At 38.8% G+C, this 25,279-nt stretch overlaps 2 protein-coding genes across 4 annotated transcripts in view; one reads left to right on the top strand and one right to left on the bottom strand.

Annotated features, from left to right (window-relative positions):
* Positions 1-735: 735 nt before the first annotated feature.
* Positions 736-12,857, bottom strand: LOC146320382 (bifunctional methylenetetrahydrofolate dehydrogenase/cyclohydrolase 2, mitochondrial-like). Its single transcript, XM_084728625.1, has 8 exons — positions 12,697-12,857; positions 11,215-11,399; positions 10,864-10,986; positions 10,333-10,485; positions 8,505-8,612; positions 4,666-4,758; positions 1,654-1,779; positions 736-1,282 (listed from the first exon to the last, which is right to left on the bottom strand). Exons 1-8 carry the CDS (start codon positions 12,837-12,839, stop codon positions 1,167-1,169), a joined length of 1,047 nt encoding a protein of 348 aa, XP_084584751.1. The 5' UTR covers positions 12,840-12,857; the 3' UTR covers positions 736-1,166.
* Positions 12,858-18,903: 6,046 nt separating this feature from the next.
* slc20a2 (solute carrier family 20 member 2) overlaps positions 18,904-25,279 on the top strand; it is a 55,947-nt gene continuing 49,571 nt past the window's right edge. The window contains exons 1-2 of one of the 3 annotated variants that reach the window (XM_084728624.1): positions 18,904-19,170; positions 19,824-20,112. The gene's annotated coding sequence lies outside the window, so the exon portion shown is untranslated. Of the gene's footprint in view, positions 19,171-19,808; positions 20,113-25,279 lie in introns of those variants that run through there. The other 2 variants (XM_084728620.1, XM_084728621.1) reach the window with 2 other exon arrangements.

Raw genomic sequence — 25,279 nt, 5'->3', positions numbered from 1 at the left:
AGTTTTACAGCTACCAAAGCGTTGCACAAATTGTACTTTTTTAAAAATTATTATTATCTTTTGGGCTTCCATGCCCTCAATGACAAAGACCTACACCCTCAGCAAATGGGGTGAAAGCTCCACCAACTGAGCCACCAGGCAACCACAAATTGAACTTTTAACCACATGGTGTCACTGGAAGAAATGTCAAAGATTCATCCTTGGAGGATTCTTGATATCAGTCCAACATTTTTTGACATTTATCCAAGAGATATTTCAGTTCAGACAAAAGCAGTGGAAGAAATTACTAACCTTTCAGTCCCTGAAGCCAGGGCAGAAGAGTGGCTAAAAAGAAAAGGATTTTTTTCTTGAAGAAAGCACAGCAGTGGCCTTAATTTAAAGTAAGTTGTAGAATGCTTCTGTGATTGTAGCATCAAATTATTCTATTGTTTGGTGAAAAACTAGACAACCAGAGGGGAAATAACCATAGTTTATATTTTGTTTTCTTCCCTTAGTTCCCTTGGTCAGACACATTGAGGGAGATTAATAAGCAGCATAATGTGTTGTGACAATGTCTTCTTTGATACCAGGTATCAGTAAGGGGGGCCTGTGCTACACAACCACAATGTCAACAGTTTGACTTCAGTTGAGGACCACTGTTGCAAGTTATACCCCTCTCTCCTCTACCAACTGTCCAACAAAGGTACATGCAAAAAAAAAAAAAAAAAAAAAAAAAAAGACTGAGAAATAACAGTATTGGCACAGCATTGTTTTATTAATTAATATTAATTTTCCAGTGAATCTGGATGTTCAAAAATGAACCAAAACAACTTCAGTAGAAAAAATATTAATCTAAATTTTTAAAAAGTGAACTCTGAAATAAATAACTTAAATAAATAAATGAACAAATTCACAATATAAACAAAGTATATATCAAGTAAGTTTCCCAGCAGGTATGGAGACTTGAGCTCATGGATTTTTAAATAAAGGTGTATTAGATGTTTGGTGTGTGAGTGTGTGAACTGATGTAGATATGTGTGCATGTATGCATATACTGTTGGTTCTGGATATCATTCAATAAAACAAATAGCTTCATAATGTGTGTGTGTGTGTGTGTGTGTGTGTGTGTGTGTGTGTGTGTGTGTGTGTGTGTGTGTGTGTGTGTGTGTGTGTGTGTGTGTGTGTGTTTAATGCATCAGTGCGTTTCTGGCAGCAGTCACAGTGTTCCTCATCAGCATGGCGACTGTCATCGGACCCACGCCTCCAGGAACAGGTGTGATGAAACCTGCCTTCTGCTTCACTCCTACAACAAGTCACACAAAAAGTTAGAGCGTGACAAAGCTCAACAGGTCTAAATCTGTTTAAACTTTTATTTCTTTGGAACAACATTATATACCGTGAACGGAATGTGGATCTCAGAAATCCTTTATTTGTGTGTCAGTGTTAAGTGTGTATCACTCAAAATAGTGGTGGTGAGAGTAGATATTTTCACAAAGGCAAAACAAGGTAAAACAAATACTAAGTGGTTTGAAAATTTGACACAATAAACCAGTTTTTTAAAAATTTTTATATTGGTATTAGTTAAGTAAAAATACTTCTTTCATATCTGATGTTTTCATTTTGCGAAAACCTTCCTGTCTGACAAAAATCCTAACGAACTTTTTTATTATTTACCCTCAAAGTCCACATCACCGATGAGACGGAGTTTCCCCGTTTTTGGGTCCTGGATGCGGTTTATGCCCACGTCGATGACCGCTGCGCCCTCTTTCACCATATCTGCTGTGATCAGCCCGGGAACACCTACGCACAGAAACCAGGGACAGGGAATTATTTCACTTACACCTTATCAGGGTGACAATGTTAGATTTACAGCACTGCAACCCATGGACACATCATGGCTGGATTAATCTGCTTGGGGTTCACTTGGCAAAAATGAGCTGTTGAGCCCCTTATTTCGTCCCCCTTGGGAGAACTACCTGGCCCCAAGTTTTGTGGTAATTTGATTAACACACATGAATTTAAAGGAATAATTTGGGGGGTTTTGAAGTGGGGTTATATGAAGTCTGCAGTAGTCCGGCAACTCTCGTGTTTATAGCCAAATATTTGGCTATAACAGCAGTTTTCCATCAGCCCTCAGGCCTTTTTCATGTCTGTTAATGTTGTGCTTTAGTGTCACATATTCCCAAAACTACAATTAATGAAATTACTTGAATTAATTAAATTACATATAACTGCTAGATCAGTGAACCAGAGGGTTTTAGGCACACAAGGAGGCAAATATTTCTGCAATGTTTGGTTGGCTGGCTGAAAGGCATCTGATCTGCAGTCACCATGACATTCCTACCCACCTATCCCTAACCACCATACCAGTGTAATATGCAGTAAATAAACCATATCAGGACAGAAATAGATGTTCTGCAGGTTTCATTATGCAGCTGTCTCGTTCTTTCCGCAGTGATGCTTGTTATCTTCTTTTAATCACAGGATCTAGTGGGATACCGTGACAATTACCACTTCACCTCAGATTGAAAAGACACCATAGCAGAATAAGACGATATCTCGGCTGACTGTCAACAAGGAAGGAAATAATTAAGCATTGTATGTTTATACTGATAACCACCCCACTTTGAAGGTGAACTCCTCAGACTTCAATTATAGCTACTCAACAATGGGTTCAAGTCTGAGTCAAATAACAATTAAGAACAAGATTTAATTTTAGAAAATATCACTGCTCATATATAGCACACGCCAACCCCAAATTACACCCTGAGTTTACCATCCCACTAACAAACTACAACAATTAAATCTCCTCCATACACTTAAAGGGATATTTCATATCATCTGAAGTGGAACTGTATGAGGCACTTATCCATAGTTAGTGTATTCCCTACAGTAGATGGCTGTCGACAGGGTTTGGAAAAGCAGCAGAGTACCAGTACAGAAAGCTAAGGAATGTGGCTGTGAACAGAAAAACATCATTTTAGTTACCTAATAAAAGTCTATATCTATATCAGTTTGTGTGTACTCTATATTTAGAATATTTTCATAGCTTTACCTTGCTGTCAGACAGCCTTTTCCAATGAGAAAACAGCGTTATATGCTAGTGTTATTGTGAGAATCTGGTCGGAACTACCCCTGTAATTTCAATAGTACTGAACTCAAACGCGTGCCAAATCCAGGGTGACAGTTGATCCAGTGATAACAGTTTTTATGGTTGTACACTGGACTGCTGGGGTTCACTTTATTATAAAGTACAGTGTAGCTACAGTTCCTTATTTCCAAAAGTGAAACCAAACAGTTGGATTACAGGAAAAGGAGATGCCCTTCCCAGAGAACTGCGTTTAGTCATCCGGAAAAAGCCTATTTATTACAAAGCAAGTACAACATAGAACCCCCAAAGGCACACATAGTTACTTAAGAGTCTTTTGACAGATACTCCTGTCCAGAATTGATTGTCTCACATTCCAGCTGCCATAGATCACTTTTGTTCTTCAAGAAAGCCTTAATCCGTGACCACTGAGTAACAGTAAATATACTGAAATCTCCCTGTTGATTAAGTTCAGACGACATCACTTCATGTGAGGTTCTGGTAAACACTTTCACAATCTTTTCCCCTGGTTGCATTACTGCACTACATAATTCCCTCTATGGCAGCTCAAACATAACAAAACAGCATCTAAAGGTAGTTTAAAGAATATATACTCCAGAAACACCATAAAAAGTAGAATCATATATGTCCATTTGACTTCGCAAAGTGGTTAAACTTTGAGTAAGGTTCAGACTGTCCCACAGAAACCTCATGTGAAAGCCAGAGAAATCATTTTCTCTTCTTTCAAAAATCAAAAAGGCAGAAACCTGACTGAAAAATAATTTATATCAACTCTATTAGCCAGTGACAGATCAAATGTATTAACACCGACAGGGATGCACTTCCAACTTACGAACTAATGCTCTACATGACAACACAGAGAAATAAACTGGGTAACGGGCATCATTTTAGCATTGATCCCAACTACCAATAACATAATTAGAAAAGATTACAGCCGAGTACAAATATGTAAGCTGACTACAGCTGAAACAATTACTTGATTCATGTCTTAACTGATCCTAAAAATTAATCAGCAACTATTTAATAATCAATAAATCATTAAAGGAATTTTGTTTAGTAAAAATGGTTCCAGAAGGTTCTCAGTTGTGAGAATCTGTTGATTATCTTTACCTCTGAAACTGAGTATCTTTGAGTTTTTGACTGCTGTTTGAGCAGAGCAAGACATCTGAAGAAGTCACCTTGGATGTAAAGGAAATTATGATGGACATTTTTCACAATTTTATGTCATTTAATAGATCGAAAATAATAAAAGTACCATTCCATTTAGACTTTCCAGTGAGATAGCATGCGTAATAGAAGTATCTGGACTCTGTTTGACCTTAATGGAATGGGACCATAATAAACATTTCTGGTAACACTTGTGTTTACCCTACGATTTATGTCAAAATGGCTGCCATGGAAAAGGCCTATACTTGCAGCCGTAAAGCAGCCTGATATGTCATGAAGCCCTGTGCATGAGTTTGTATTACTCATTAACTTTTCTCAGTATCAGATGTGTTACTTTGGTAATTAGTTCTTAAACAGTCAAAGAACAGACAGACAGCTGCGGGTCTTAGTCTTGTCTGGGGTGTAGTTACCTGCAGCTGCAATAATGATGTCAGCCAGGCTAGTTAACTCCTTCAGCTGATCCTTTGGTGTACATCTGTGGGCAATGGTCACCGTGGCGTCACCTGAGAGGAACGATCAAATCACAAATATTATTACTTTCCCCCCTCTAAAGATGGTTTTATGTCCCAAGGTTTTGAGATTATTGTCGCTCAGATTTCTACTACATACAATGTTGGTGAATTAAATGTAATATCCAATACTTAAAGCTGTGAAAAAATATGCATCAAAAATTCAACAGAGACATTGTTACTCAGGATAATTCAGACATTACCGTGAAAAGTCTCTTTTGAAATTTCTTATTATTGAAGGAACAGTCCATCTGAACTGCTGCCAGAGACAGTTATAGTGACTGACACTGATTTTTCTTTCAGGGTGCCTAAAATATCCGTCAGCTAGCACCAGATAATCATATTACACTTCTATGAAATGTAACATTACCCTTCAGGGGAGAAGAGCAGAGGAACTCTATTACCAAAAAGACTTCTTAATCGGCAGTTTATAAAATTGTGGCCATCCTTTAGCAGCGGTCCTTCATGTCAAATAAAATACTGAAATGAAATCAAGCTTAGGTAACATTTAAACATAAAATCTGCACCTTTTATGATTTATGCATCTTGGTGGTTTTCTCTAATTGCATTATTTAATCTGTCAATTTTTCACAATTGTGAGCAGGGAAGTTAATCCAATCTAATCTATTATCCTCAATAGCATTTGTTTTTGTCCCGTCTAATTTATCTGTCTGACTCAGCTCAGAAGGTAACAGTAATTGACTGATCACACTTTACCTACACTCTGCAGTAAAAAGCAAAAGTGTGGAAGTTTTTATGAGCCTGTAAAAAAGACAAGCAAACAGCTCTCGTTCAGGGTATGTAATTTCTTAGTGCTGCCAGCAGTAAAAACAAAATTCCATTCATCTCCATTGGATTGAGCTGGTGTCAGGAGGAAGATATCTCAAAAACCACAGCACATAAAATTAAACTCTCTTAAAACTATCTGCATGGCTCAGTAGGACAAGGGGCAAACAAAGATAAGAGAAAGAAAAAATAACTAGAATAGTCCACTCAGTAGAGTGCAGATCTCCGTCAGGCAACAGAGGATGAAGCACCTACTGCAATGCCACCACAACTGCCAGATGTGAGACTGTGACCTCCACCAAAATCCATTCAGTTAATCTTGAGTCCAAGTGAACATTTGTGTCAAGTTTGAAGAAATTCCCTCACAGCGTTCTTCAGATGTCGCATTCACCAGAATGGGATGACCTGAAAACATAATGCTTCCAGCAATAAAAACATAAAGGCATAAAAGTTATTTTTTTAAGGTTTTCAAGGTTTTTCAGGGAAAATAAAATTGGCTGATCAGTCCAGTAGAATTAGAGGATTAGCTCTGGACAAGATGTGGGTCCAGTCATCAAGCACACACACACACACTCACTTACTCACTCACACACAGAAGCAATTACATGATCCCCTTATACCTGGTGGGGATAATGAGTTTAATTTGTGTGTATGCATTGTATAAAAATATTCATAAGGGTAGCCTGTTTATTATTATCTTATTCATTATATCTCTCTTGAGCCTGAAGTTCTCTTCAAACAATCAAAACCGTGATGAACAGAACAGTACATAGCAGGTGGCAGTGGGTTAACAACACTTGATGTAATGAGTAATTGTGCAATAAGGAAAACCACATGAAGAAAGTAATCCTAATCTTTTATCTAAGATGAGTGGGGACATCCTGCATAGTCATAACTAAACCATGACCAGGAACACAGGTGTGGAGCGGGAAATAAGAGAAGCTCACAAGGAGGACGTCAAGGAAGATAAGAATGAATGGGAAGGAAAGGCAAGTCACAGCACGTCACACCTCCAGGCCACATACCTGGGAGAATAGTTGTGTGGGTGGGAGGTGGGGGAGAACTGACCCCTAGAATTAACCCATTAAAACTTTATTATTAAAACGTTCCCAATAATTTGAAGTCAAACATTTTGGAGTATTTGCTACAGTTATGCCAAGTGCTTGTTTTTAGCTTCTTAACCTTGTCACTGTGCATCGTTGCACATTCAGTTACTGTGCTGCACAGCCTTGTCTTTCAAGGAATAGTAGAGAGTAACAGTGTTAAGTTTCAACAATGCAAAACATGCTACTTCAATGATGGTATCTGATATAAACTACAAATGAGATTTGAAATCACACTTTGTGCAGGGCTTTGTTAGGAATCCACTTTTAACATCTTTTAAGATTTTAATAAAATGCAAGCTGGAAAGTGGAAAGTAAACTTGGCGTGTTGACAATTGGCTTTGCAAATGGCAAAAAAATTAAATATGAAGGTAACTTTAAAGGTCCCTTGGTACTCTGTGTGTGCAAGCTTAAACGCTATAACTGTGCAAGTTGAAGGCTTAAAATGCAGGACACAAAATACAAAATACATAAAAATACATTACAAAAGTTCCATTAAATCCTGAAATCCTGGAACTGCATATAAAATACAGGATGACCACAGTCCCCTATTCAATTCCAGCCAGGAACTCGTATTCATATTACTAATTTAATCCCCTTCTCTCCCTGTATCTTTTCTGCATTTAACAACAGGAAAATGAAAATACAGAACTGCACTCTGCATTTAAGCTAAACTAGCTGGCTGCTGGCTTATTGTCTGATGTTTAACAAAGAAGAAGAAATCATATTTTCAGTATTTCAAACTTTTACTACAGTGTGTAATATTGGGGCTTTATTGGCTAAATATGGCAGAAAAGCTTATTTAATTGAATTCTCATTTGCTACTTTAAGAAAGCAGAACTCATAATGATTTAATGGTTGAAATTAAGATTTCTGTTTCTCATTAAATGATCATGAAATGATCAAATCTCTATGGGTTTATGTGATTAGTTAACTTTGGACTTAGTTTTAGGGTTGTTTATTGGCAGAATATGGCAGAAATCAGGATCCGTAATCATGTTTTCATTAGTATATAATCATCTAGAAATATGAATTTAAATTTTTTAATCAACTTAGAATGGGCCTTTTAAACCTACAGAGGGTGCAAGTCCTTCCACAGAGTCTGCTACGTTGCACCATTATGTTGCTACAGTAGCTCAGAACTGACAATTTGCATTTATGCGGGTCTTGCAGCCACTGTATGTTCTCTTACACACTTGGAAGGGGAGAGTGACACGAGATGTTTGCAAGCTGCAAGTTCACCACTATGTGCCACTCAATCCAACAGACTGGTCCTTTAAAACATTCCTTCATATACTCTTCTTTGACAGCTGAAAACTCTACTGATCCTGTAATACAGCCGCAGTTTTTACACACAATTCTTACTTGAGTGAATATTTTGTTTGCATGTAGCTGCGATGAGTTGTTTACACCTTTGTGTTGATCCGACCTGTAATGCTGCTATACTTCTGACAGGTCAGACTTATCTTGTTGCTTCATCTTAACAGCAAATTCCATGCGATGTCTTTCCAAATCCCCTCCCTTCTTCCTACACCCTTATTAGGACAGTTGATCCGTCTGCCAGCAGTGCACAATGCCAAAAGTCTCGCCCTGTTCGGCCTTCTCCTTCACACTCCCTGATTTTTCCCTCTTTGATCTCTTCCGGCAGGACGTGCTCGAGCTTTTGTTATTTTATTAAAAAAGGTGGGGAGTCATCATTTATTGGTCACATCCTGACAAAAGCTTTGCACATCAAATTTCTTTCTAGGGAAAGCCAAGATGGTGCAACAAAGAGCAGTACTCCAATTATTTTATATTGCTGACTGGCCTGCACAGACACAGATAAACACACACAGACACTCACACACTTACCTCCGGGACGTTCATGGTTGCGATCAGTGTGCAACAACATTGCGATGGGCATTCCAACATTTTTGGAGCGACCAGCGACCAGCACATTCTTTCCCACTGTCTCAATACCTGCACAAACACATTTTTGAAGAAAATAGTTTTCATAAATGATGCTTGATTGACTCTCCTGCTCAGCTGAGACAAACAAGAACTTGAGCGGGCAACGTGCAAACTCGTTTGATAAATACTGAATAAATACAGAAAATTAAAATACACACAGTGCCTGGGGCATTTCACCTTTGACTGATCACACAGGCATGTGGAGGGAGGTTATTCTGCCAGCTGCACCACAGCCTGGCACCACAATGTCGCGCCTGTGACAATTACCACATCTGTTGTCAGTTGAATAAAGGTCACTGATGATTGATAGTGGGAGGACGTGTATGTCTATGTTAGAATTACACTGATAACTCAGTTTGCTGGTGAAGATTGTATTAAATATATTAATGTCCAGTTGCCAAACATATTCTACGAATCTTGAAATGAAATTTAATTTATTCACTTATTTACCTCTTTAGTTAGTTTGTCACACTTTACATTAATTGTTTGTGCAATAACAGTAATATATTCAGGCAGCCCCAATCCACATTCTAACTCAGTTTAAAATTGAGAGTCCAGGTAGCCTCAAATTGTTCTGAAAGATGAAAAAAATAAATTAGCCTACTTAATCAACATATTAATGGTTAGACATATTTTAACCATTAATATGTTGAATAAATAATGGCTTAATTGCTTGTTTAACCATTCCTCTCTACCTAAAAAGCCCAGTAGTGTGTGCAGAGGCTGATGCAGAGAGAAAAAACTTCAACCTCCCATTCTCAACAAATTCTCAAAACAGACAGCAGAAAGCACCCTTCAACACACTGGTATGGGAATTGCAAAAAATCTCTGATAGCTGATAGATAGCTGCTGATAGTGAAAACAGCCATCAGGGTTTCTTGCTCTTCCGTAGAGGGCACTTATCATTAACATCATCATGATCATCACTGCATCCAAAAACAATCCACCAACATTGTCAAGAATCCTTCCCACGCTCTCATTGACTCTTTATCTCTGCTTTCTGTTAGTGGGTACAAAAGCAATGTAAACTTTTACTGAAAGACTGTAAAAAAAATTCACTCAGCAGGAACCTCATCAGCGGCGGATTTACAGTGTGACTGAGGGTTTAGGTCTGCTTGCACACAAAAAACAGCGCCCTCCACCTGGTCTGATCAGTAAGGCAACAGAGAAGTTCTCCCAGCAGGGAATTTTCTCATATTATTTTTTTACACATAGTATTTCTTAATTCTTGCATAAACAGCTCATTCTAAGGTAACAAAAACACAACAATTCTTATTTTGAGGCGATCACACACTGATAAAAAACATAATTATGAATCACATTACATTTATGTCATGTTTTGCTCGTAAATCCCTGTTAATCTTACATACTGAGCCTTTAATTGCCAGAATATTTAACCTAATGGCTGATTTGTACGGTGGATTTAAATGTGTGGGTGGGTAAATGATTGTTAGGTGCCATCTAGTGGGCAAGACATGAAAAGACAGCAGCACTGACTCCATGGTTGACTTTTAAAAATGTTGTAACTAAAGATCAAACATGTCCTGAGGTGTGATAAACAGAATATGATCATGGTATACATCACAGAGCCAAATTACCCTGACAGGGCTTGAAATACAGAAAGCACTCTTGGTGGAAAGTAATTTACTGTAAATATGCTCATTTTAAGTAACACTTGGTTGATTAAAATATATATGTACATGAAGCTGAGGAGGTTTTTGTGGTTTACCTGCTCTTTTGATGATCTCCCAGACAGCTGCAGGTGTGGCAGGCACCATGGATCTCTGGTCCAGACACAGCTTACCGATATTCACGATATGGAAACCATCCACATCCTTCTCTGGAGCGATGGCGTTACATACTGCTCTCTCGTTGATGTGCTCTAAAGAGGGGAGATGGGTGGGATAGATACTCACTGATGTTAGATATAATAAAGCACAGTACATACACTTAATGTTGACCACTACATCATACATTAGGACTGTGTGCTATTCTAAACATACTGTATGTGGATGTTTTGAATATCGCCAGTCAAGTTAAAAAAATCAAGTGGAGAAACGGGAATTTTACAAAAATTGAAAATTTAGTTATTTAATCAAAAGCCACCTTTTCATATAGCTTCCTCCACAGTTACTTATTCCTGTTAGGAAAGAACCATACAAATACAATCGATGCAAATCGAACTGTACAGAGGAGCTCATTTGTTTAACTTTGATGTCAGTGAGGAAAACTCTTCTGCAGCTGTGCCGCCTATGTTTACCGGGAAGTGGCAGCTGCACCAACAGGCCGCTGACCCTCCAGTCACGGTTCATCTTGTCAATCAGCTCCAGCAATTCCTCCTGGGAGACCGAGCTAGGCCGCACCACTGTGTCACTGGAAATACCTGCACACATACACACACACACACACACACACACACACACACACACACACACACACACACACACACATTAGTTTTCCTCATGAAAAACGTGTTTATCCACGTGTGTCTTTATGTCCATGCATGCCTAAAATGTAAAAGCTTAAGTTGGGTCTATACTATGTTCAGTGATCTGCATGATATTCATTATGCATACAGTGTTCAGGAATGCATGCAAAGCCCATATCTGACCCAGGATGCTGGCTGCGCGGGTCTTGTTCTTGACATAGGTTCGACTGGCTGGGTCGTCCCCCACTAAGACCACTCCTAAGTGGGGTCTCATGTTGCCCTGAGCTACCAGCTCCTCCACGTCTCGCTGAATTTCTCTGTGGAGCTGACGAGCCAATTCTGTCCCCGAAATCACCACAGCAGTATGCCTGAAAGGGTAAATCATAAAGACATGAATGAATGCATGTACACAGCACAAACCACACACGACAAACAACAAACAAACAAAAGACATATACTACATTATTCCAAATAAAGCTGAGACCGTGAGTCAATTAATGTTAGCTGATTTACAGAAATGTATTTGGCGACAATTTTGATATGCGATTAATCTTAAATGATTGATTATTGCTAATTGATCGTTTTAAAGCAAAAATACCTAAAACTCAGGGTTCCAGGGTATCAAATGTGAACATTCACTGTTTTTCTTTTGCTGTGTTCACAAGACCATCAAACAAAAAAAATGTCTGCAGACACATCTGCAGGCAGCCTTGTTAGTGTGGCGGCCATAACCATGTCACTGTCCTCGACTATTAGTTTATGGAAGGTGGTGAAAAAGTTAGTTGCAGGCCCTGTACTACAACTCCTGTGCATCCTGCTGCAAGCATTTACCTAAACTTCCTCAGTCACCATTGTCTTTTCTACATGTTAATATGTATTTCCAGTGCTAAATGGCATCATATCCCCCACGTTTTGCAAAATTCCCCAAATGGATCCCCCCCTGGTAACCTACCATCCTCCCTGTTCTTCACATCTGCTAGGAATTAATAAATCTCCCTTTGACTTTACCCCACCCTGTAAATACCAGTCATTCTCTGAAATAATACAAAATAAAATAATAATAATAAGTATTATTGGCACAGGATAAATTATAACATTACTGTATTATAACTAAATACATTAGTTTGAGACGAAATACTTTAAAAAACCTAGTGATAACTATATTTAACTAGGTTTATACCAAGCAAATTGTGTGGGGGAAATTGCACAATTTTTATTTGGTCATTTTCTTTTGTAAATAGTGGAGGTCTATCAGAGACCTGTGTGTGAAGAAGATTAAATCATTAAGTCATAGCTAGCAAACCGTCCTCCAGCAGCAGCGGCACCAAACCAACACTGTAGCGTCTAAAACATTAAGCTACAACCGGCGAAACTGCGGCGAGTTATATAATACACACACGTCTGTTGACAGCATTGTCGGTTTATTCCAATTAAATATTCGGTCTATGGTTTAATGAGACCTGTAATAAACCTCCCAGCTAACGGGATGTCCTCTAAACCGTCCCTCTCTACCGTGAACGGTGAAACCTGCTGTCAATCACCGTCCTCAGACACGTGACGGCACACACGCCTTCACCGGCGCTGAGGCGATCGCTCGTCCCTCCCCAAACTAACGCCGGACATTAAAAGATAAAATAGCGGTGTTTTAAACGTCACGCTGTTTACCTCGTCGCCGACTGGTGTAGATGTCTCCTCTGAGTCTCGCATTTTCTGTGCATCCGCAGTTTGGCCCGGCAGCAGTGATGGTGTAACGTTAACGGGCTACAAATCCTGAAGGAGGAGCGTAGCGGTGAAACAGAGGCCGCCATGTTTGTGTGTGTGTTGTAGAGCGTGTGTACGTCGTGCGTGTGCGCGTGCGCGCCAGGAAGCGGGGGGTGCAGGGCAGTGTGTCTGTGTGTGTGTGTGTGTGTAGACAATACAGCTGATGAATGATAGGCTGTCCTGTACAGGCTGCACATACTGAACATACCTCTGCTCATGAAGAAGAGGCACCACGGCTGAGTATTTGTTATTCATTGTGTAGCTTGAAATAGAATAAGTTCATGAAAAAAGATCTGCAGTAAGTACACAGCAAAAATATAGACTAGTACATTAAAATAAAATAAAATAATTAAGTGCATTCTCTCAATTCACCGTTAAGATGAAAGGAATGAAGTTATTGAAGCGAAAAGAGAAAAGTACAGCTGTAATCTGTTCAGGTGATCATGCGGGTTGTAGAAGCTGCATTAGTATGTCATTATATGTGGGGAAGAAAGAAAGATGACACACTGGAAAAAGATTTTCTGCATGGGGCGTCCAATTGTTGAATGACACCACTGGGAGATCACAGGTCACAGTGTCAGTACACAAAAAAGGTGAAAGTTAAAGGAGTAGTGTGACATTGATTTCTCAGTGTATTAGACTTCGTTGGCCTTTGGATTGTATGTATTTATTTAAAAGCCTAAAAACATCTGCATTTTTCAACAGATTTCAATTAGTAATTTTTATATTCAGGGGTTCATGATCTACATGGAAAAGTTAGAAATTTACAAAAAAAGCCTTTTCCCCCCCAATACATACATACATACATACAAAGCAATTGGCTGGTCAATGCAATGTACAACTAACACGACTCTGTCCAAAGGTATCAAAAACAACATCTCTAAAGCTATAGTTAGGCACATAACCCCACTGTAAAGCTTTTCACACTGTTTCATACAGATTAAACAATAACAAGATATATTTATGTATATATTGTATAAATACACACATGTACCAAACTTTGAACTTATATTTTTGTATGATCACCACTTCTGATTGAATTTCTATGGCTCGTATTAGATAATTTGCATGAATAAATCGCATAGATATTACAGTATGACATGATAATCAAAAATGAAAAGCAGTCAGTGTCACAAGTTATACCCTGCTTTGCCACAAGATGGAGGCAAATATTTGGTGCATTAACTAAATTGCGCATAGTCCATTTAAAATGCTGAGAAAGTGAAAACTGAGTCTCAAGTGTCCTCTGACAATAAAATATACAAATCATATTAAGACCATGTAAAGCAAATGAGTCCAAACTGGAGGGAAAATAGTAGGATTTTGGTCTGAAGCTTGCTGGTTTGACTGATTAAGAAAATAGGGGCAGGGTAAACAATGTGGACACATGGGAAGAAATGTCACTGTCACAAGCCCGTCTCCAACAAATTACATTGATATGATAATACGTGACAGAATGAGTGAAAGGTGCTTGTGGTTGGAGGAGCGCAAAGCACATGACTTTGAGACTTGTTGCAGGAATTTATTCTAACCTGCAGGCTTCAAGTCAGTGTTTACTTTTTCAACAATTTATCACAACCATAATATTTTCCCTGTCCTCAAGGAAGTGATAGGGCCTAGTTATATATAAAATAGGAATAACAAACACAGAAAACTTTATATTATTTTCAGTGTTTAACAGTGTGTGTTCATTGTGAACATTTTGTCATTATATTGATAAAAAGGTGGGTGGGAAAATTTAGGCATAAGGCTTAGGCTTCATATGTGATAAACATGTAGAGGGAGAACTGTTGGACTCTTCATGTGCCCAGGAACGTGACTCCAAAAGACTGCTAACGTTGCTGTATGTCTGTAAGATCATGTCAGTGTTCTGTCAGCGCGTTTTTGTTTTGTTATGCTGCCACCTGAAAGTTCATGCGGCTTGTGTTAGCAAAGCCAGCTATCTTTACAATCACCATGGCAAGCAACATACATACAGAAACTGACACTATGGTAACTGTAAGAACTTAACAACCTCGCTCACAGTAGTGGGGGTTATGCAATTGGATTCCAGCAGATGGGTGTTGAAAGTTCGAGAGAATAAAGTGTGAAACATTTGTAAATAAAGCCATTAAAGAAACAGAGAAAAAAGAAAATCTTGAATGCATCATAAACTGATCAAATCAAAAATGACACTTCATATCATGTAATTCACAATCATAATTAGGTTGTGACGCATTTAGAGTAAAGGTTTGTTTGAGTGGTGGGAGTGTATGCAGAAAATGTGGTAAACACCGCTCCCAACTAGGCTTGCCTGGACACGAGACTAATAAAGAATGTACACTTTATCCTGCGTGACAAAAGCTAAGCTGCAGTTTACTTAATTGATGGCTTTTACATACGTGGTCTGTTTGCCAATCCATAGGTTCATTGTGTAACTCCAAAAGCTTTTTTTCTTTTTTTAAGAAAAACATCACGATTCTGTTGATCGTGATGTTTTTCAGTAACAGAGGAGAAATAATCACAGTGGGCTGTCACTGAGAATAAAGCAACAAATGTGATCTGCTGCAAAACAACAATGGTTGTTCATTGTAACAACACAGACTGTACAATGAACAGTATTGTTGCCAACCAGAACTCAAAGTGGTATGAGAAGACTCCAGGAAAGCAAGAACAAAGACGATCAATTTCCTGGAACTGTGATGAAGCTGTGATATTTGTTGTGTGACTGTCAGTGCGCCAACAGTACATCTGAGGCACAAGATGTTGACCCTTAAGTGTTTGGTTGACAAGTGCCGCTGTGAAAAAAAACTTCTGAACAGGGCCGCTACGCTTGAGACAAGAAAATAAAGTCTTGCTCTTTTTATAAAATTGGGTCATCTTCAAAAACTGAAAGGACGACTTTGATGAGAAGATCACAGATGAGACCTAGAAATCATCCATTTATGTGATTCACGCAACCTCCACATCTGTCAGACACAATTTAATCCAGATGCATCTTTCTAAAAGTGGTCTTGACGTCTTGAAGTTTTTGAAACATGTCTATACATGTTGTATGAACTTCTATAGTTGTGTCTTACAAATCTCTGCATCATGGCTTATTTGTTAAGTTTATGATTTTACTAATTTGTAACTGCATCTTTTAATAATGCATCAAGGTCAACATTATGATGCTCATATATTATTAATGTATTTTATTGCTGCTCTATATGTCTGTTTATAATCATTTGTGCATGGCTACGAGTACAGAGTGGATATCGTTGCTGCATTATGGTACTAATGTTTTGTTGTTGCTCTGAATATCTTCTGTCTCGTTGCTTTCAAAACATCTCGTCTGCAGTTGAAAATTATCCAGCTGGCTAACACTGGCACATTTACAGAAATTTTTGACTGTGCATTATCCTTATAAATGAAAACATGCAATGGAAAGAAATGAAACTGGTCATAGACCCAGAAAGCAAATTGGGCAGTCTTTGGTGTGGCTTGTGGTGATTTGAATCTCTGTTGAGGACAGGCTGGCGCTGTAGCAAACGGAAATCAAGCCCTCTTACTGTATATACATGCAGGGTAAATTAGGTGGTAAATCATCTGAAGTCAGATAAACTTAAAACTAGTGGTACTAGTAGTCAGGGTTTGATTGAAGGGACAGTTCACCCCCATATAAAAAATACAGATTTTTTTCTCTGGAAAGATATATTAAAACTTTAAATATTTTACATTATATATGTACCCCTGAAGTATAAAGATGTGCAAAATAAACAAGCATTAAAAGTAACTGAAGCAACAAGACAGAGTGGAGTTTGGGTCAGACAGAAACTATAGAGCTTAGAGTTGTTTGCATTATATCTTTGCAGTATATTGACATTTAAACTGAATTCTGTTTTTGGGTTCCTATTTAATTGCTTCAGATTTAAGAGCAAATTAAAGTTTAGCCATATAAATATTACTGTATAAGAAATTATAACCAAAACAAAAAAGCTGTCAGTGTCACAGCTATTTGTCAATCAATGTACAGTAAATGTCCAGATTATTACGGCTCTGATAATGTGATTTTTGCTTGTGAGTGTTGGCCAGTCCTTCAGGGGATAGAGTTGTCTTTGACATTATTTGTAAATGTTAGAAAAAACATTAACGACATTTGATATAGAAATTGCTCTTTTATCTTCATAAGAGTGGGCATTAAAAGAGCTCTATTGTAAATCTGCGCTCAGACCCTACAAGATTTCACAGGATTATGATAGCAGGAAAAGCCTCTGTTGGATTTGTCATTCAGAGTATGTGAAGAGAGTTGGCCAACAGGCTGACCACTGTTTAGTGTCGTCTGGTAATATGTGGCCTTGTGTAGGTTGAGAACATTTTTTATGTTTGTTAAGTCCAGTGTGGAATAATAAGGTAGACCCAGCCAGGCGTGGGTGAGAGTCAGCGAGAGTCAGTTGTTCCACCCAACCACTGGCTGAATAGAGTCATGTCTCAACAAGACACAGCATTTATACAATTCAAAAGGGAAATTATTTCTCAGATCACACACAGTGCTCCTACATTGTCATTAAATTTTATAGGCTATGGGATGTTTTTCTATTAAATGTTGAAGACACTTAAAGGGACAGTTCACCCCAAAATCAAAGATGTCTGCCTTCTCTCTAATATAATGGAACTAAATGGCACTCAGCTTGTCGTACTTAAAATGGAAAAAAAATTTTGAAAAGTCAACAGCAATGTCTCTCTCCAGAAAAAGATAATCCACAGACCTTGTTGTGTGTTGTTTCATGTAGGAACTATTTTCTGTCTAATTAAAAGAAAGCAGTTCAGGTATATTCTACGGTAAAAAGACTGTTCCAGTATACCCATTTTCCATATATATGTGTCGGCCTGGTTTGACACGGTTTGACTCGGCACATCAGACCTTCACAGCATGGATTTACATCTCCAATATAACAGGGCTACCTGCTTGAATATGTGTCTCGTAACTGAGGACAAGCTTGATGAAGCTCAAGTTGAGTAACTGTAAAACAGTGGATAAGCATTTAATTCCCTATAAATTCTTTGCAATAAAGTCCCATATTTTGTTATCTAAATGCTTTTATTATTAAGCAGCGTAATTTAGGAACTTTTGGGTTTTATCAGTGCAAACTTAACAGGATTCCTATATGGCTGAAAGGGATGAAGTTACAATAAAGCAGATACCTGTAAGAACAAACGGTGACACAGGAGAGGAACTAAACTTCAAACCAAAGAGATTCAGTTAGAAGCTACAAAAGTACTTAAAACTAAACATGCAGAGACTCCCTTTCTCTCTTTCTCTCTACTCTTCTCCAGCACACGAGTTAAGTCTCCACCTTGGGTGCTACTCTAGCTAAGTGTATTAAAAGTGGTAATGGAAATGCATATCAACCTGGCACAGTTTGACTCTTGCTCTTGACTCGTGCCAACAGACAAGCCACAGTAGATTCTACCTTAGAGAGAAAATAGTTCCTAAACTGCTCACAAGGTCAGTGGATTATCTTGAGTAAGTGGGTCGTGATTTCTTGAAAAAGAGAGTCTGATTGTGTTTACCTGCGCCTGTATGGGTTCATTCTGGTTTAGTCCAGCTTTGTCTCGCAGTTCAAAGACATGCATTTTGTTGAATGTTTCAAGTGTAATTTTCTGGCGCTTTGAGCATCACAAGCCATTTAGTGCCATTAAGTCCCATTATATTCAAGAGAAGACATATCTCTATGAACAAAATGTCAAAAACTCAGAAACACTCCGAAACAAGCTTGATGGCTAAATAGCACTAAAGGCCAGAGGTAAAATATGTATTTTTGATCTTGGGGTGAACTGTCCCTTTAATCATGCCATGAGTAATGTACTGAGCCACTTCTGTGCCTTTAAGGGGAAGTTTAAGTGGAAAATTAAAAAACATTTTCCAATTTTTAGAATTATTTTATATATTTTAATTAAACCAACAAATCTCTGCCTTTTCTCTGTTTTTTGTACTGTAGATGTATGTCATACAGTGGAAGCTGGTTTAATTACCCTCCAAACGACCCCTCCTTCCTCTCTCCCACCCACTGTTGTTGACTGGCTGCGCCGGTTACGTAACACATTTATGCCTTGCGCACGTGGCCACAGCCATAATAGATAGGCAACATTTTGACGGATTAAACATTACCACCGACCCAGTGATCATACTGTTGACACGCAACCCACGTTTTCACCTCTGAGGCGCAGAATAAGGGCGAGGTCAAGGCAAATTCTGGTCATATAACCCATTATTTTTTTCACCAAAATGACAGAGACGGATTCCTCTGCTCGACGCGACCCTTTTCCGTCTCAAACACTGAAATAAACCACAGTGAGGGCAGACTACTGAATGGGAAGGGAACAGGACAGTGTGTCTGCGCTCAACTAGATCTGAAGGTACACTCAGTCACTGTACCGTGTATTATCAGATGCATGAAGAAGTGGTCTTTTATTTCTAAAGGTACATTTATCTTATAGGGTAAGTCCCTGCACATGTGAGAAAAGCTTGGACCATGGAAATAAACATTCCTGTTGTTAAAGACCACGTTGGTTGCAGATGTTGTTTCAAATCATCGTGTAAATTCAGCTGTTGAGTCTGTTTCTTGTTTTTACTGTTTCCTGTTTTTTTTTTTTTTTGTTTTTTACATTTCCTATTGTTTATATTTGTTCCTATTTTGATTTCCTCCTGTTTATACTGTTTGTCTAAATATTTACACTTCTTTATATTTTCTGTTTATTTAATTATGTATTGCTTTTTATTGATGCTTCTATCCCATTTTGCTGCTATAACACTGCAGATTTCCCCGTTCTAGGAGTAATAAAGGATACTTTTATTTTAATTAACTGCTTTAAGACATTCTTCAATGCATTTTAAGGAATTGTTCCCTTTTATAAAGAAATCTACAACACATTAATTGTTTTTTTCTCCCTCTCCCCCCTATATGGTCTGACATGCCCTCACCGTACTGACCACCTCTCCTCTCCCTCCTCTCCTTGCCTGTCTCACGCTAACTAACCTCCCCCCTCTCCTCCCCTCCTTCATCCCATAGCTGTCATCCTGAGCAGCGTTGAGTCGACGGCTCAATCCTTAAACGCCCGGATGAGAGCAGCAGCAGGCGACGTTCAGGGCAACATGGTCGCATGAGTCTTCCGAGTCGAGGGAGGGCAACCATTCCGGAGGGACGACCGACAGCCACTGCTGGAATCCGGGTGACATTTTCGACGCTGCCCACGGAGAAGGACGGCTGGTTCTGGGAAAATACAGCCAGAGATAGAGATAGAGGCGTGGAGGCGGAGAGGAACGGCACGTTTCCCCCCTTGTGGTGTCCTATTTCGTTGGTAAGTACATTTTGTCTGGTTAAAAAAACCCGCTGCCACTGCGTGTTTTCCCTTTCGACCGGGTTTTTTATCTTGTTTAGTCACTTTCCTCACGCATTTCTTTGTGGTGAGCGTCTGTGCAGGCTGCATTTTGAGGAGGAGCGGGCCTGGTAAGTGTGAACACAGAAATGTCTGTATTTAAACGAGCTGCACGCAGTCTTCATGTAGCGTTGCCAGGAATTACTGTGCGTAAATGTTGTATTTCACCACAGCTGGATGACATTTTGTGTTATCGTGCTGGTAACATTGTTGCCACTGCTTGCACGCAACTAAATGAGTGAATGGAGCTGCTACACGTGTGACTCCACATCCGATAGAGTATCACAATAGCGCCGATTCAGACACGCTGTATGGTGGCCTGTCCACCGGTCTGAACCAGTGTGGGAAACTGGAAAAGCCAAGAAAAGGGGAGCATTTGGCCCACAGCGCCTCTTCCAACAAGAGTCTAATTACTTTGCTGTTAATCACGCGAGTTCATTTCACTCTGTTGAGCCTTCCGTAAGACAAGGCGGGTCGACAGCTGGGCATGCGCACTGCGCGCTGCCGCCAGCGCTCCATTGCCCAACAACAATAAGAAGTTGGGAGCAGCCTAACCCAAACATCTCAGAAGTGCCTCGGGTCCCTTCCGTCTGTCCTGCCAGGCTGTTGTTGTCACTGTGCTGCTGTGTCTGCCTTTATTTAACCGTGGATGGTGTGATTGATTCAGACGGGCGCAGGTAAATAAACCTGATCTGTCCACCTGCAGATATGCATCTGCAATGGAAAACCAGACAATTATTGTGACACGCAGTGTGTGTTCCTGCCACTGAGGCCCCGCCAGCTTTTTCAGGGCGAGTCTCTTCCTTTGTCAACGTGATAGATAACTATTTTCCAACAACAAAAATCACAAACACTGGGACATAGGCGCAGTCAACATAGAGAGGTGGAAAGAATAACAAGAGCTCTTTGAAAAATAGGTATATTTTACTGTAGTAAAAAATACAGTTTTTTACAATTAGTAATTCTGTATTCAAACTGATTCTTAGGAAAAAAAAATATGCTTTCTTTGTGAAATTGACTTAAAGCATCAAAAGTAAAAATACTCAGTACAGAAAAAAACACTCTGGGTGATACACTATTATATATTTTATTAATACATTATTATTATTGATACATGAAGGGGTATGCATATATATGTTGTCTGTCCATTTTTTGCAGTGCATAATGCAGATTGCTTTTATTTATAGTATCTTTGATCATTTTTCTTAATTCAGGTCTTCTATTTGTGTTTCATTTTATTAAATATACTTGTGAAAGTTTACTATTTCAGTACCCCAATGACATTTTTGATTTTTTTTAATATATCTAAATGAAGAATACAAGCTGATTTTTTTTTAAACTCCCTAATATCAGTATCAACATTTGCTCCAAAAACCCAGTATCAGTTGGGCTCCATCTACAAGAAAATGTCATATTTTGTGAGCTAAAATAGTCTAAAATTATCTAAAACAGTTACAGTCAAATAAATACTGTAATATTGTAAAAGTGCAATACTTCCCAATAGAATAAGGTGGAGTAGAAGTAGCTTTACTGTGATACTGTTTCTTGTATGGCCATCATTATGGATACCATTATATTGTCATATTTTCCTGTTATTACATCTAGAAAACGTTAAAGTTTGATCTTCAGATCTATTCTTTATACTACACATTCCCTGCACTAAAGGGACTGTATCTATGGCCCACATACGCTGTAAAAGCACATAACACTTATGCAGCCAGAATGGGTTTGTGAGTTAATGATTAATCTCCATATGATGATAAGAAGGAGTGAGAAAGGAGAAGAACGCCGGAGTCTGCCGCTACCTTCTCTTTTTAGTTGTTTTCTGCTCTAAAAGCCTCGCTGGGAAAATGTAACACAGTGCTTTTACACAGCAGGTGCTTATTATTTGTAAGTACACCGATTGCAGTATCTTGTCTAGCCATAAAGGTTACACGACAGATATGAAATTGTATTATGATAAGATACGATGATTAATGACTTCCCTATTTTTACACACCTTGAGGCTTTATGTGATTTTATGAGTGCACAGTCTGGGGCTTCTGTTGACCACCCTTTGTGATAAGAAACATGTCGCCAGCCTCTCCCTCTCCCATCCCTACATTGTTTAAAAACATACCCACCTATCTTTGAAATGTGCTAAAGTAGTAATGAAATCGAGAAGTATTTATATGCAGCTCCTCACACCCATGTTCATACCTTAGATACACTCTTTGTAGAACTATTGAAAAGCAATTAATAAAAATTACTTGCACCCACTCAGTTTAATCTTTAATTTAAAGTTGTTGTGAAAGGAGCCTGCTTTCCAAGAAACATTTCAGCTAAACTTCTGCAGTGATGCAGAGAGGAAAAACAAATATTACAGTTGTTGCCCTCCTTTTGACTGAGCCTTAATTAGATTTTGGCATCATTACCGGTATATTGTGGAGTTAAGGTGGGTTCAGAGCCACATCAGATTCAACACAACAGATCCGATTCATATTTTCTCTGTACTTTGACCTTCTCTTTGTCAGTGTAATCCTCTTGGAAAAAAAAAAACAAATCGAAGCCAAGTGATTCACACTAAATTGCCAGGGTGCAGCCACAGCTTAGACCACACTGTCAATAGAGTCTCTCTTTCACACTAACCCATAAATCCAAACGCTTCATAACAGACACATAGCAGTTCATATTTAAACAGCAGTTCAAGTCGCGCAGCTTAAGGTTGTGTTTTGGGTGCTCTGAGTTGAAGCTGGCTGTCAGAGGAGGAAGGGAGGAGAAGAGCTGTTTACAGGCATGGTAGAAGTATGTGTACATTGTGTAATGTTTTCATGTTCAACAAGATGCTGAAAGAGCGGAGTCAGACCAGTTTTCGTGGAGGTGTTCTCTCTTGGTACACGTGCGCTGACAGTTGACGGTTTCTAAGAACTTTCTACCCTGCGTGACTCCACCTTTAGTTCCAGGTCAATGTTAAATTCACCTTAGGCCTCCTGCTCTGTGACAAGAATGTCTTCCCCGAGCGGGCGGGTCGCACCGCATTACTTCACAGGCTCTCTCTGTGCACACTGTGCCTTTTTTCTCAGAGACTTTATATTCTGTGTTTTCTCTATTACACAAACAGTTGGGACAAGATTGGTCTCCATTGTGTGATACATGTTTGTGGAGATGTAGTCCAAAGCCACATTTTCATAACTGGTATGATCGTGCTGAATTTATTTGTTAATTGACTGTTTTTCTTTGACTAATGGTTTAACAAATGGAATCACACAAAAATGGCTAATGTTTGGTTGGTTTTAGTTCTGCGTTTTCAAGTATGAGGATTGCTGCCTCTCTTTGTTTTATAGCCTGACAGATACTGGATCTTTGAGGCTGATATTTGTATTGTAGAGTTATGTGGACAAACTAGCTAATGGAGACACATTTCTAAGTACTCAAACATTTTTGGCATTCTTGCATTACAATGTCTTATTACTCATCATCTGATACACATGGATATATCTGCAGTATGCTAATATCAGACAGTTTATCGGTCTAGCCTGTAGCTTTGGACTCAAGCTGCCACAATTAATCAATTATTAATCAACTATTAAATTAATCACCAACTATTTCAAATTTAAATTAATTGCTTTTGAGTCTTTTTTTTTTTAAATCTAAAATGTCCAAAAATCTCTGATCCGCAGCTTCTCAAATGTGAATATTTTCTGGTTTCTTTAGGCCTCTAACATTCAGTATATTCAATTAACTGAGGGGTTGTGGGCCAAACAAGATATTTGAGGATACTGCTTTGGGGCCTTTTGAGATTGTGATGGGAATTTTCACTCTTTTGTTGACATCTTCAGTCATGCCAGTGGTATGGCCCTGAGGATGGCAATGTAGCACAGTCCACCACTTTGTTCCAGACTGAAATATCTCATCAATTATCAGATGGATTAAGATGAAATTTTGAACGTACTTTCATGATCCCGAGAGAATGAATCTTAATGACTTTGACGATCCCCTGACTTTTCTTGTAGCGGGCTTGTGTTTGGTCTCAGGCCACCCTTAGATTGTCCTCTCAAGCTGAGAACCCTAATTTGTAGCACCTGTCCTCGTTGGTATTAATGCCAGTCAGGTGACTGCTGTGTCTTATTCTGCAGAAGGCAGAGTCCCGAAAGATTCGTCAGTGTAAATAAATGCATTAGAGTGAGCAGTTTCCTCATTTTCCTTTTCCTGTAGCACAGGGGTCTTCAACATTCAACCCCCTACTACATATAAGCCTGTTCATTTAAATATCTTTGGGTCTTCTCTTGTTTGTGCTTGCTTGTAGCTGCTGTGTGAGCAGCAGGTGTAACTTTCTAATGTTAGCAGTGTTAGCCTCACCCTCTGTACTTTCACTGGTGGTTTCTGAGGTGGAGGGCATGTCAGCGTCTCTTGCTCATAAAGTTCCAAAACAATCTATTGTGGCTCACAAGGGTATCTGTTAACTTGGGATAATAATGTGGCTAATTGGCCGGTATGTTTCAGTAATACATAGCTAACTAGTGTGCTGTTATGGATGCCACATAGTGACGTAGTAGGTTATCTAGCTAAGCACACGTGATTGTGGAGGGATTTGAGGGTAGCCTTTTGTCAATGTGTAAATGAAATGAATAGGGTGATTTTTCTAATTTAGATTCATTTTAATCTGTATTTTTTAAATAAAAAAAAACTTTGCAAAAATTATCAGACAAGAATTCAGGCTCTAGCACCAGTCAGTATCCCCAACGTATGCTCAAATACCTGCAAAACTAATGGCATTCCCATCATCCTCACAAATAGTTTTTATTCATTGCTAATCTGCAAATGTCAGCATGCTAACATGAAATGAGTTGACACTGAGCTCAAACCATCACTGTACAGTTTCTCAGAGCTGCTGGCATGAGTGTAGACATATCTTGTTTAGACCAATCAATAAATAACAGATTAAGCAGTAATGAAAATAAATGTTTTTTGCTGCCTTACATTATAACATAAAAGCAGGTAGCAAAACGTATGGATACATATTTATGGATTAATTTATGTTTGATATTAACAAGTACAATCAGCTGCAAATAAAAAAATACCCAGAATTTATGAGTGAATTTACATTTTC

The sequence above is a fragment of the Lutjanus erythropterus genome, chromosome 10 (assembly GCF_056507025.1).
Source record: "Lutjanus erythropterus isolate fLutEry1 chromosome 10, fLutEry1.hap2, whole genome shotgun sequence".
NCBI classification, from domain to species: Eukaryota; Metazoa; Chordata; class Actinopteri; order Lutjaniformes; family Lutjanidae; genus Lutjanus; species Lutjanus erythropterus.
The sequence above is the reverse complement of the archived record's forward strand: the minus strand, read 5'-3'. Positions and strand labels throughout refer to the sequence as shown.

Excerpts from the sequence above, each read along its gene's own strand:
- LOC146320382 (XM_084728625.1), bottom strand. The coding sequence starts at position 12,839 with ATGGCGGCCTCTGTTTCACCGCTACGCTCCTCCTTCAGGATTTGTAGC. Across the intron at positions 10,486-10,863 it reads GGTGCAGCTGCCACTTCCCG|AGCACATCAACGAGAGAGCA; the intron begins GTAAACATAGGC and ends TCCCCTCTTTAG. Across the intron at positions 1,283-1,653 it reads CGGTGATGTGGACTTTGAGG|GAGTGAAGCAGAAGGCAGGT; the intron begins GTAAATAATAAA and ends GACTTGTTGTAG.